Here is a 12,994-nt window from a genome sequence, read left to right on the forward strand (position 1 = left end):
AGAAATTGTTGTACTCAGTTTACTCAAATGTTCTTGTGACTATTACATGGGTTTATTATGGTTTTTTCCCCCCCTTTCTTCTTAGAAACTGCAGTGGATTTTGTCATGAATTCTCCTTAAATAAATTTCATCAGGCATATTTTTCTCTCAAAATAAAAAAATAATCTTATTTTAATTTAGTAAGGCTGTGCCAACAAAAGTTTGCTTTTGTTTCAAATGAAAAATAAAATTTTTAAAACTTGATTTAATTTCTGATTGCAAATTTTTAAAATAATGAGGAAAATTTGGAGCAGCACAGTTAAACAGGTAGCCATCAGCCATGTATATTATTTGAATTTAAATGAAATTTAAAATTGACTTCTCAGTAAAAATGGCCATATTTCAAGTGCATAATAAGTACATATTGTTGGCTAGTAGGTTCTATATTGGACAGTGCAAATATCAAGTACATCCACTATCAGAAATTTCTGTTGGGCAGTGGTGATTTTTATAGAGGATTTAAAAATCTTCTGGTTAGGAGTGATTGCTTCTTTTTTATGACTTTTTGCTTTGAAATAATTTTACATCTACTTATTTCTATAATGTAAATAGAATGTAATGAACACGCTGAGCAAATATTTTTCATGGAGTTTAACGGAAATGTTTTATGTTGTACTTTTTAAAAACAATTTCTCTCAAATACTAAAACAGTAGAATCTAGATTTTAAAAGATCATCATATGCTAATACATTGGAAATGCTTTTTTATTTTTATAATAATTGGAATTTAGTGAAAATACTGCGCTTTTCAAAAATGTAAATCTAGATAATAGGTTGAGAAAGACTAAAATTAAGATTCAGGGAAAAGGAATGTATTTCTTATTTTTTGAAGGTACAAAAGCAGGACTACCTCTATTAGGGTGATGAAGGGTTTATGTACAATTCAGTAGAGCCAAAATTAGCATTGAGGTTTAAGTTGAGAGTCCAATGAGACTTGGGTTATTTAGAGTTATAATATTCTTTTATATTACATAAGAAGCATTTTGGGGGGAATATGATACATTTGCTATAGTTGATCCATTATTAATTAAAGTCCATAGTTTACATTAGGGATCCTCCTCTTTGTTGAATGCAGTTTTGTGTTTTTTGTCATATACACTGTGTTGTGTATTGACCACTAAAGTGACACATGCAGAATAGTTTCATTGCCCTGAAAATACCGTGTCTCATCTCTCATCTCCCTTCTCCCCAATCCCTGTCAACCACAAATCCTTATTACTGTCTTTGTAGTTTTGCTTTTTCAGCCCCAAATCTCTTCCAGATCCTAATTTTCATTTCTCTTCACTTTTTCTAATTGATTTTGTGTGCCACAGTTTTCTCTTTACTTAACTAACTTTTCTAATGTAAATAATTTGAACACTTATATTTTAAACTCAGATCTGTTTGTGTGGTTTATTTTGAGAAAATCTTAAACTACTTAAAAATTTAAGGAACAGGGCCTCCCCGGTGGCGCAGCGGTTGAGTGCTGGGTTGTGAAGCTGCCCGCCGCCTCTGCAGCGCCGGTTCGATCCCCGGCTGCGTCCCACATGGCGCGCAGACCTCTCCTGCCGCCCGCTGCTCCCCTCAGCAGTGTACTTCAGTCTGCCTGCTCTGCTCCCCGCTCTGGCTCTGGTGAATTCTCCCACCCTCCCGTGCTTCTGACTGTACCCAGTGCATGTATAAACAAAACAAACAAACAAATAAATAAATAAAAGCATGCCTCTATTAAAAAAAAAAAAATTAAGGAACAGAATAAACAACACTGTATGGTCCTTCACTTACATCTTCCTACTATCTTTGCATCTTTTCATCTTTACATCTTTTCAAATTCTCTTTCTCTCCCCTTTCCTCTTGGTGTTCCCCCGCACCCCCACACTCACTCCCTTTTCTCTTGTCTTTCTCTCCCTTCTTCATCCTTTCTTTGACTTCTATTTCTTTATGTCCTTCCTTTTCCTTGCCATCTTTTATCTATTCATGAGGTCAGTTTCAAACATGATACTTTGCCCCTAAATACTTCAGCATGCATCTTCCAAAATAAGCACATTTGCCTTCACAGCTACACCACTCTTACTAGCCTATGATAATTAACATTATTTTAGCAATGACATTCAGTATACAGTACCATTATCCTAAACACATTCTTTATACCTGAGTGTGTCTTCTCTTTTCTTACATTGTTCCAAAGTCTAATAAAAGCTTATACAGGGCCTCCCCGGTGGCGCAGCAGTTGAGCACTGGGTTGCGAAGCTGCCCGCAGCCTCTGCAGCACTAGTTCGATCCCTGGCTGCTCCCTGGCCACCGGAGGAGGATCCCACATGGCACACAGGAGGGTCCCACACGGTCTCTCCTGCTGCCTGCTCTGCTTCCCGCTCTGGCGCGGGTGAATTCTCTCACCCTCCTGCACTTCTGACTATACCCAGTGCTTGTTTGTATGTATGTATGTATGTATGCATAAATAAATAAATAAATAAATAAATAAATAAAGCTTATACATTGTTTTGGTCTCTTAATGTCTCTGATCTACCCCCATCTAAAATTTGGAATCTTAATGTCTCTGATCTACCCCCATCTAAAATATCTTAACACCTTCCTTTGTTCTTCTTGACATGGATTTCTTTGGAGAGACTGATTGTCATAAAGAATGGCCAACATTTCATTTTCATGTTTTTTCAATCCGTGATTACATTCAAACTTTTTTGGCAGGAATATTATATCAGTGATGTTTTATTTATTTTTTTATTATAAGTTTTATTTTTATATTCCCCATACAATTGCGACCCCCTTATTTTGACCCCAATCTCTCCCCTCCCCGCCCCTCACTAGAGTGTCTCTGGTTCATAGTTGTTTGTTGATTTTGATTTTCACTTTCTTATAGTTATTCTTTTTCCTGGTCCCTTATTTAGGTTTTCTAGATTCCTGCTATGAGTGAGACCATCCGGTATTTTTCTTTTTCTTTCTGGCTTATTTCACTGAGCATGATCCCTTCCAGCGCCATCCATGTTGCTGCAAATTGCATGTGTTTATCATTTTTGAATGCTGAGTAATATTTCATGGTGTATATGTACCACATCTTGATCCAGTCATCTATTTTTGGGCATCTGGGCTGTTTCCAAAGCTTAGCTATTGTAAACAGTGCTGCTATAAACATCGGGGTGCTAGTGCTCTTTGGAATTGATGTTTCTGTGTCCTTTGGGTAAATACCTAGGAGTGGAATTGCTGGATCATATGGAAGCTCTATGTTTAGTAGGTCAAGAAATCTTCACACAGCTTTCCATAGTGATTGGACCAGTTTGCACTCCCACCAACAGTGCAGAAGAGTTCCTTTTTCTCCACAACCTCGCTAACATTTGTTGTTCCTAGTTTTCTTAATATGTGCCATTCTCACTGGTGTAAAATGGTATCTCATGGTAGTTTTGATTTGCATTTCCCTGATTACAAGTGATGTTGAACATTTTTTCACATGCCTGTTGGCCATTTGCATTTCCTCTTCAGAGAAGTTTCTTTCTAGCTCTTCTGCCCATTTTTTGACTGGATTATTTTTTTTGTTTTTGTTGAGTCTCCTCAGCTCTTTGTAGATTTTTGTGATCAGTCCTTTATCATTAGTGTTGGGTGCAAAAATGTTCTCCCAGTCGGTGGGGTTTCTCTTTGTTTTGGTTATTGTCTTTTTTGCTGTGCAGAAGTTCTTTAATTTGATGTAGTCCCAGCTTTGGGTGATGTGTCTGTAAATATGTCTTTGATGTGCATATCATGGAGTGTTTCTCCTATATTTCCTTCTATGTATTTTATGGTTTCATGTCTTATGTCTAGTTCTTTAATCCATTTTGAGTTGGTTTTTGTATATGGTGTGAGGTAGTAGTCAAGCTTGATTCTTTTACATGTAGTGACCTAGTTTTCCCAGCACCATTTATTGAACAAACTTTCTTTGCTCCTTCGTCAAAGATTAGTTGACCATAAATCTGTGGGTTTATTTCTGGATTTTCTATTCAATTCCATTGTTCTGTGTGTCTGTTCTTGTTCCAATACCATGCAGTTTTGATGATTATGGCTTTGTGGTATAGTTTGAGGTCTGGGAGTGTGATGTCTCCATTCCCTTCTCTTTTTTTCAGGAGAGCTTTGGCTATTCGGGGTTTTTGGTGATTCCATATGAATTTCATCAATAATTGTTCTATTTCTTTGAAGAATGACATTGAAATTTTGATTGGAATAGCATTGAATCTGTATATTGCTTTTGGTAGGATGGCCATTTTAATAATGTTTATTCTTCCAATCCATGAGCAGGGGATGTCTTTCCATTTCTTTGTGTCTTCTTCTATTTCTTTTAACAGTGTTTTGTAGTTTTCTTTGTATAAGTCCTTTACCTCTTTTGTTAGATTTATTCCCAAGTATTTGATTTTTTTTTTGTTTGTTTCAATAATAAAAGGGATGGTTTCTTTGATTTCTTCTTCTTCAGATTTATTGTTTGTGTATAGGAAGGCTACTAACTTTTGCATGTTGATTTTGTATCCATATCAGTGATGTTTTATTTAAACATTTTTTTTTTTTTAATAGAGGCATGCTTTATTTTTTATTTGTTTGCTGGTTTGTTTTGTTTATACATGCACTGGGTACAGTCAGAAGCGCGGGAGGGAGGGTGAGAGAATTCACCAGAGCCAGAGCGGGGAGCAGAGCAGGCAGAAGGACCGAAGTACACTGCTGAGGGGAGCAGGGGTCGGCAGGAGAGGTCTGCGCGCCATGTGGGACCCTCCTTCGGTGGCCGGGGAGCAGCCGGGGATTGAACCGGCGCCGCAGAGGCCGCGCGCAGTTTCGCAACCCAGCGCTCAACCGCTGCACCACTGGGGAGGCCCCATATCAGTGATGTTTTAAACCTCACACTCAATGATGGGGTTTTCTCATGTTGGTTAAGGAAAGCATGGCCACTTAGTTAGGGTGCTTAGCATCAGAAAATCATCATACGATGATACTGCAGTTAACTTTTTTCCCCATTTTTTATTTTTTTAAAGATGTATTTATTTATGCATACAAGAGCTGGGGTACAGGCCAGAGGTGCACGGGGTAAGAGGATTCACCAGAGACAGAGTGGGGCACAGAATAGGCAGATTGACGGAAATACATTGCTGAAGGGAGCAGCGGGTGAGTCAGGAGAGGTCTGCTTCACCGTATGGGTTGCTCCCTGGCCAGCCCGGGGGATCAAACTTTAATGTGCTGCCAGGGATCGAACTCATGCTACAGTGGCTGTGGACAGCTTCATAGGTTGTGTGTTAACCCCTTGTGCCAGCAGGGAGGCCCCACCCATTTTTTATTTTAAAGACATTTCTTAATAGCAGTCTTAGTACATGAACAAAATTAAGAGCAAAGTATAGATTTCCCACATATTCTCTGCCCACACACAGGCATGGCCTCTGCATATTAATAATCCTCCACCAGAACGGTACCTCTATGACAACTGATGAACTTACATTAACATAACCATATCACCAAAGTCCATAACTTACATTAGGGTTCACCTTGGTGTTGTACTTTCCATGGGTTTGAGTGAATTGTCTGTGAACTGTATTCATCCATTAATGTATCAAATAGTATATTTTCATTGTCCTAAAAATCCTTTGTGTTTTTGCTTATTATTCAACACTCTCCCCTTAAGTTTGTTAAAGATACGTTTTTATACAACTCGACCATTAATTCTGTCAAAGTTCAATATTGATATTACTGTAAATGTACATGTATTCTATAATAGCCAATAAAAGAGCAAATTTTAAAATTAAATATGAAATGATTTTCCTTAATAGTAAATTCCTTTTTATAGTTATTTTTATAAAATAAGGGCACTAATGATGGGTTAATGGACTTGAAATGAATAAGGAGTAATTATTTTGAAAATTTAAATATTTCTGGATATATTTGGAACCTCTTCAAATTTTAAATTTTGTAAAATTTGGGGGGTATAACTATTATAAATTATCATGATCTTCTACATTATAGGTATTGTCAATATGGACTCGCCATATGGTTCTGTAACACCTTCTTCTACACATTTGGGAAACTTTGCCTCAAACATTTCAGGAGGTCAAATGTATGGACCTGGGGCACCCCTTGGAGGAGCACCCGCAGCTGCTAACTTTAACCGACAACATTTTTCCCCACTAAGTTTGTTGACTCCATGTTCATCAGCATCAAATGGTGAGTATTAACTGTACTTCATAAAAAGAATTTGCATATACTTTCTTAAAAATAAAGGGGTTTATATTTTTTTACTTTGGGATTTTTAACTTATAAACACCATTAAAATTTCAGTATGTATTTTTGGCAATCTATAAAACTGGGAAGGATTTTGGTAGAATTTCCAGGTTTTAAAATTATTGAAATCAAACTCTGCTTATGAAACCTACATAGGACTATTAATTTATTTTTAAGATTTATTTATTTTTATACAAGAACCAGGGTACAGTCCAGATATGTGAGAGGATTCGATATGCGAGAGGGTGAGAGGATTCACCAGAGAGAGAGCGGGGAGCAGAACAGGCAGACCAAGTGAAATACATTGCTGAGGGGAGCAGCGGGCAAGACAGGAGAGGTCTGCCACACCATGTGGATATTTCTACGGCCGGTGGGGACCGCACTGCAGAGGCTGTGGACAGCTTTACAGTGCTGAGCTCAAACCTCCTGGGCCACCAGGGAGGCCCCAGTACTGTTTATTACTAAGGAGAATCTTTTATTTTATTTATTTATTTATTTTTGTTTTTGAGAAAAAATTTAATCCTATTGTAACACCCATTGATTTGCATTTACTTTGGGTGGTTTTGTTTTTAATTGAGGTATCAGGTTTGCAACACTGATTGAAAGGCACCTCCTCAGATTCTTGTCGCCACCCCACATTCTCTACCAAAGCATCTTCAGCCCTCCACTATAGTCCATTGTCCCCATTCTCTTTTGTTTATCCCTTCTTCCCCTTCCCATCTTTTAGCTTCAGTTCCACAGTCAGATTTCTAGGGTTTATTATTATTTTAGTTTTATGTGACACTTTGTTTTATTTCTGTATATTATACCTATAAATGACACATCACTTAACATTATCCCCTCCAGTTCCATCCACATTGTCATAAATGTCAAGATTCATCTATTTTTTTTAATAGCTGAGTAAGTATTCTATTGTGTATATATATATTTTTATAATCTCCTCTTACATGGACACTTAAGTAGTTTCCATAGCTTAGTAATTATAAATAGGACTGCAGTAAACATAGGAATGCATATTCCCCTTTAAATTACTGTTTTGGCATTCTTTAGATAGTTAACTAGTAGTGGGAATTGCTAAGTCATATGTTATATCTATATTTTTATTAGTTTGAGAAACTGCCATACTGTATCTCTACAGAGCTAGACCAGTCTAAATTCCCACCAGCAGTATGCAAATGGTTCCTCCTTCTCCATACCAACACTGGTGCTTCTGGTCTTTATAATATGGGCCATTTAGACAGATGGGAGATGCTATCACATTGTGGTTTTAATATACTTTTTCTGATGAGAAGTGGTGATAAGCATTTTTTCAGGTGTCTGAGGACCATCTGTGTGTCTTTTTTTGGAGAAGTGTCTAATGTTCATATTTTAATTGAATCAACTTTTCTCATTTTGTGTTTCTTGAGTTCTTTATTTTGGATATTAGCCCTTTGTCAGATGTATTTTTGCAAATATTTTCTCCAGATATGAGTATCTATTTGTTTTAATGTTAATATCTTTTATTGTGCAGAAGCTTTTTAGTTTGATATAGTCCCAGTTGTTATACTCTCTTTTGTTTCTCAAGTTATTGAAGATAAATCCCAAAGACATTACTGAAGCCAGTGTTATGGAATGTTTTGCCTATTTTCTTTGATATATTTTAGGGTTTCAGTTCTTACATCCATGTCATTAATGTATTGGTAAGTTAATTTTTGTATAAGGTGTGAGATAGTAGTCTAGATTCCTTTTTTTCTGCATGTGGCTGTTCAGTTTGCCCAACACCATTTGTTTAAGAAACTCCTTTCTGCAGTGTATACTCAGATTTGCAAGTTTATTTCTGGGCTGTCAATTATATTCCATTGGCTTGTATCTATTGTTCCAGTATTATATCATTTTGATTACTATTATTTTGTAGTATAATTTGAAGTCTGGGAGTGTGTGATACCACCACTCTTCCTCTTTTTTGTTAGCATCATTTTAGCTATCTGGGGTCTTGTGGTTCCAAATGAATTTCAATATTGTATATTCTAATTCTTTAAAGAATGCCAGTGGAACGTCATTAGGTATTGTATTGAATATATATATATTTCTTTGGGAAAGATGGCCATTTTAGCAATGTTAATTCTTTCAATCCAGGAACAGAGATTTTTTTTTTTTCTTTTTCTTTTTCTTTTTGTATTCTATTTTAAAAGTGTCTTACAGTTTTAATTTATAGGTTCTGGGCCTCCCCTGGTGGCGCAGCAGTTGAGCGCTGGGCTGTGAAGCTGCCCACAGCCTCTGCAGCGCCGGTTCGATCCCCGGCTGCCAGCGAGGGTCCCACATGGCGCGCAGACCTCTCCTGCCGCCCGCTGCTCCCCTCAGCAGTGTACTTCAGTCTGCCTGCTCTGCTCCCCGCTCTGGCTCTGGTGAATTCTCTCACCCTCCCGCGCTTCTGACTGTACCCAGTGCTTGTATAAATGAATAAATAAATATTTTTTTAAAAAAAAATTAACATAACTGCTCACTGGAATGTGTAACCTCAGACTTTTTGGTAGAAAATCATGAACAAAGAATGGATTCTCAGAATGTTTAAGTATTAAAAAATATTGATATTACTATATATAATGTGTAATAATTTCAGAAATTCTTAGATACATTTCAAAAAAATGTAACAATAAACCTTGTTTATCCACAGGTTTCATGATAGGGTTTTTTGGGTTTTATGTTTATTTGATTTTTTTATTGAAAAGTATTGTTTCTTTGTAACAATGCAGCCTATAATATAGGTTAGGTTTTCTTGATACATTGCTAGTTATTGATACAGAATATAATCGATGCCATTAAAATTGCTTTCACTGCTACATCAGTGAAAACAACATTTCTGTTGTGAAAAGTTTCAAAAATTTTTTAAATATACAAAAATGTTTAATAATTCAAGAACCAGCCATGTATTTAAAGACAATTTGTCCATTTTATTTTATTTGCTTTTTTGTTGAAATATTTGAAGATTCAAATGATGTTTTAACTTGCATCATTTAAAAATAAAGACATTTTCTTAACAACCACAGTACCACTATCAAATAGCTAATAAATTAACATTAATTTACTAATATTATCTAATTAATGGTTTCTAGTCAAATATCTGCAGTTGTCCTAAAACATTTTATATAGATTTTTTTCCCCTCTAAAAGCTTATTCTGTTGAATACCCACAAGATAAAATAGCCTTCTCTTAGTATTAAGGTAGATTTCCCAGAGTTATTATATACCTGGAATCACTTTAGTTTTTTCATAATAATATACCAGGGTCTTTGCCAGAAACAAACTGGGAATTTCCAATACAATCACTGATTTTTTTCCCCACTTCCACTTTGTTCCTGTTTGTTTTTTAATTTAAACATTTTCTCATTGCACTGGTATTTTGTTTTATTGAGCATCAAGGGATAATTTAACAATTACTGACTTATGACATATATAATTGACTATGTTGCAGCATTCACATCTTTACATTCTACTATCACATAACTAAAAGGAAAAATTTTGAGTCAAATTAAAAAACTTAAGTCTTTGAAGTTTAGCCAGATATTAATTTGCATAACTTAATATTTAAAATTATTTTCATATTTTTATTTTTCCTCAAAGAATACATATTTAGGGTGTCTTCAGAAGTTGATACTTGATTTTATAAAATTATATGCTCTACAAATGACCGCTATACAATTTCAAAATCTCTTTTCTCTAGATTCTCCTGCACAGTCAGTATCCTCTGGAGTTCGTGCACCTTCTCCTGCCCCCTCCTCAGTACCATTAGGATCAGAAAAGCCCAGCAATGTCTCTCAGGACAGAAAAGTTCCTGTCCCCATTGGGACTGAACGTTCTGCACGTATCAGACAAACTGGAACATCAGCTCCATCTGTTATTGGGAGTAATTTGTCCACATCAGTAGGGCATAGTGGCATCTGGTCCTTTGAAGGGATTGGTGGTAATCAAGGTATGACACGCTAATCTGTTTACTAGAAATTAAGTTTATTCATTTATATTATAAGCAGTAATTAACTTTATAACCATTCTTTAAATACTTAAATTCATATTTCCTTGTTTTGATAATCCTTTATTAAAGAGTTTAGAAACTTTGTTTATTTCCATGAAATCTCCCATAAATCACTGCTTTCTGGAAATAATCTAATGCAGCAGTCTTCATTTCATCGTGTTAATTAAGGTTCTTTGCTTTAAGCTTACTTTTTTGTTAACACTAGGTGAGTTCATTATTTTATTAGGCTATTTTATCACTACCTACAAACATAGAAATATATAAAAGGTCATTACTTTGAAGGAATTCACAATGAAATTGGAAATTATTAGACAGAAATACACAAGACACTTTATTTTGCAGACTTGATTTTAACTATCACTGCTTTTTTTTTCCTTTCTTTCTTTCTTTTTTGTCTTTTTTTCCCCTCTCAGACAAAGTAGATTGGTGTAACCCTGGGATGGGAAATCCTATGATACATAGGCCAATGTCTGATCCAGGAGTGTTTTCACAGCATCAAGCACTTGAGCGAGAAAGTACAGGAATTGTAACTCCTTCTGGTACATTCCATCAGCATGTTCCTGCAGGATACATGGACTTTCCTAAAGTTGGGGTAAGGTGATTTAAATAAGTACTTAACATTATTTCTAAATGTTTTTCTTATTATTAGCCTTACTTTACTTCTGGGTGAATACTCATTTGTGAAATCATGCTGGGTGTTCAGCTGCAGTAAGTCAAAATCTTGCTAAAATATGTTAGTTGTGATTTCATCCCATTTGATTAGAGAAATGTTTGACAAAACATTTTAGCTATAGTAGGCTTAGGTATTATAATCTAATGCTAAAAGAAATCATATAATAGAAAATAATATTTATGTTTTCTAGATAATGTACACTTTTCCAAAATAAGATAAAGTTTCAAATTTCAAATTTAAGGCTATAGAGTACTGGGAAAAGTAAGCAGTCACTTGAATGTAAGCAATCTTTGTTTTCTCCTTTTCTAAGGGTATGCCTTTTTCTGTGTATGGGAATGCAATGATTCCTCCAGTAACACCTATCCCTGATGGTGCTGGAGGACCCATATTCAATGGCCCTCATGCTGCGGACCCCTCTTGGAACTCCCTGATAAAAATGGTTTCAAGCTCCACAGAAAATAATGGCCCTCAAACGGTAAGGGTGGTCATTCAGTGAACATTTACTTAGTGTTTATGTGGTCATCAAGAAAAACATGATAACATGTAAATCATGAGAATAGTGAGAGATTATGGTAAATATGGGCATTGAGGAAATTTAATATAACTGAAATACAACAGAGGGATGTAGAAAATTACACCAAACGTTGTTATTTGAAGCTAAAATGTAGTGAAAGGCATAGGATAACAGATGATAAGTTTATGAGATTTTAAGTTTCAAAATGTAATTTCATACATCAAAATTTGTTAGTGGTATAAGGCCCATCACGAGGTTATTTGAAAGTATTATAAATGTCAAAGCAGTATATAATTATTATAACTTAAAAATTCAGAGATGGTAGTATATTTAGCATATTTTTGGTATATGTTTAATATATTTGAGTTTAAATCATTAATCTATATGTACTCAGATAATGATACTAAAAAATGATAATAAATTAGATCCTATTTGAGGGATAAGAGGAGAGATAAGAAAACAAAAGTGAAAGTTTATCATTGCTTCCTTTCATTATTTGCTAGTACAGTAGTCCCTCTTGTGGTTTTGCTTTCTACAGTTAGCTATATTAAGCTATGGTTCAAAAATATATAAAATAAGATATACAATAAGACATTTTGAGAGAGACATTTGAGAGAGACCACTTTCACATAACTTTTAGTATAGTACTTTTTTTTTTTAAGATTATTTATGCATGCAAGTACTATGGTACAGGACAGATGTGCGGGGGTGGGGGGTGAGGGGATTCACCAGACAGAGTGGGGAGCAGAACAGACAGATATACTGAAATACACTGCTGAGGTGAGCAGCTGGCAAGTCAGGAGAGGTCTGCTGCGCCATGTGGGTAGCTCCCCGGCTGGGGATCGAACTTCATAGATTACGTCTTAACCCCTTGCGCTACCAGGGAGGCCCTAGTATAGTATATTTTTAGAGTACTATTTTATTATTGTTATTACTTTCTTATTGTACCTAGTTTATAAGTTAAACTTTATGATAGGCTTATATGTATAGAGAAATACAAAGGATATATAGGGTTTGGTAGTTTCTGTGGTTCCAGGCATCTGCTGGGGGTTTTGGAACATATCCCCTATGTATAAAGAAGAACTACTGTATGTTATAAATTGAATGATATTTAGCTTAGTCCATGGATATTTAAAGCATCTCGTTTTAAAAGTTTTGTTTTAATCTAATATATGTTATATATATATCTAATAAATGCCATGCTCTACATTCATAGGTGTGGACTGGACCCTGGGCACCTCACATGAACAGTGTGCATATGAACCAGCTTGGCTGATGAGGATCAGCTTATTAACCTGCAGATTCCTTTTCATTCAGAGGAAATCACAAGTGGCCGAAAAAAAATTTATGCTCCCAAATCATTCTACTGATGTGCTTGACTGAAGTGTGTAGGCTTTTTGCAGAAGAACTTACTAACTGACCTATTTTCTGTGAACATTTGTGACTGCCCATTCCCCATCATCATCCGTTTTACCTTAGTTAGCTTTTTTCTTACCATTTTTCTTTTTTTTCTTTCCCTCTTCCCCTTTGGACATAACTTTTGGTTGA

The 12,994-nt window shown here is 35.6% G+C and overlaps 1 protein-coding gene across 5 annotated transcripts in view; it reads left to right on the forward strand.

The window, feature by feature from the left end:
• ANKRD17 (ankyrin repeat domain 17) overlaps window positions 1-12,722 on the forward strand; it is a gene marked incomplete at both ends in the record, with an annotated part of 144,430 nt that extends 131,708 nt beyond the window's left edge. For all 5 annotated transcript variants that reach the window (XM_084233291.1, XM_084233292.1, XM_084233294.1 and 2 more), the window contains 5 exons: window positions 5,997-6,194; window positions 9,951-10,199; window positions 10,673-10,851; window positions 11,243-11,407; window positions 12,663-12,722. In XM_084233291.1, coding sequence (XP_084089417.1) covers window positions 5,997-6,194; window positions 9,951-10,199; window positions 10,673-10,851; window positions 11,243-11,407; window positions 12,663-12,722 — 851 coding nt within the window. The remainder of the gene's footprint in view (window positions 1-5,996; window positions 6,195-9,950; window positions 10,200-10,672; window positions 10,852-11,242; window positions 11,408-12,662) is intronic.
• Between the last annotated feature and the right edge of the window lie 272 nt (window positions 12,723-12,994).

The sequence above is a fragment of the Talpa europaea genome (genome assembly GCF_964194135.1).
Source record: "Talpa europaea genome assembly, chromosome: 5".
NCBI lineage: Eukaryota > Metazoa > Chordata > Mammalia > Eulipotyphla > Talpidae > Talpa > Talpa europaea.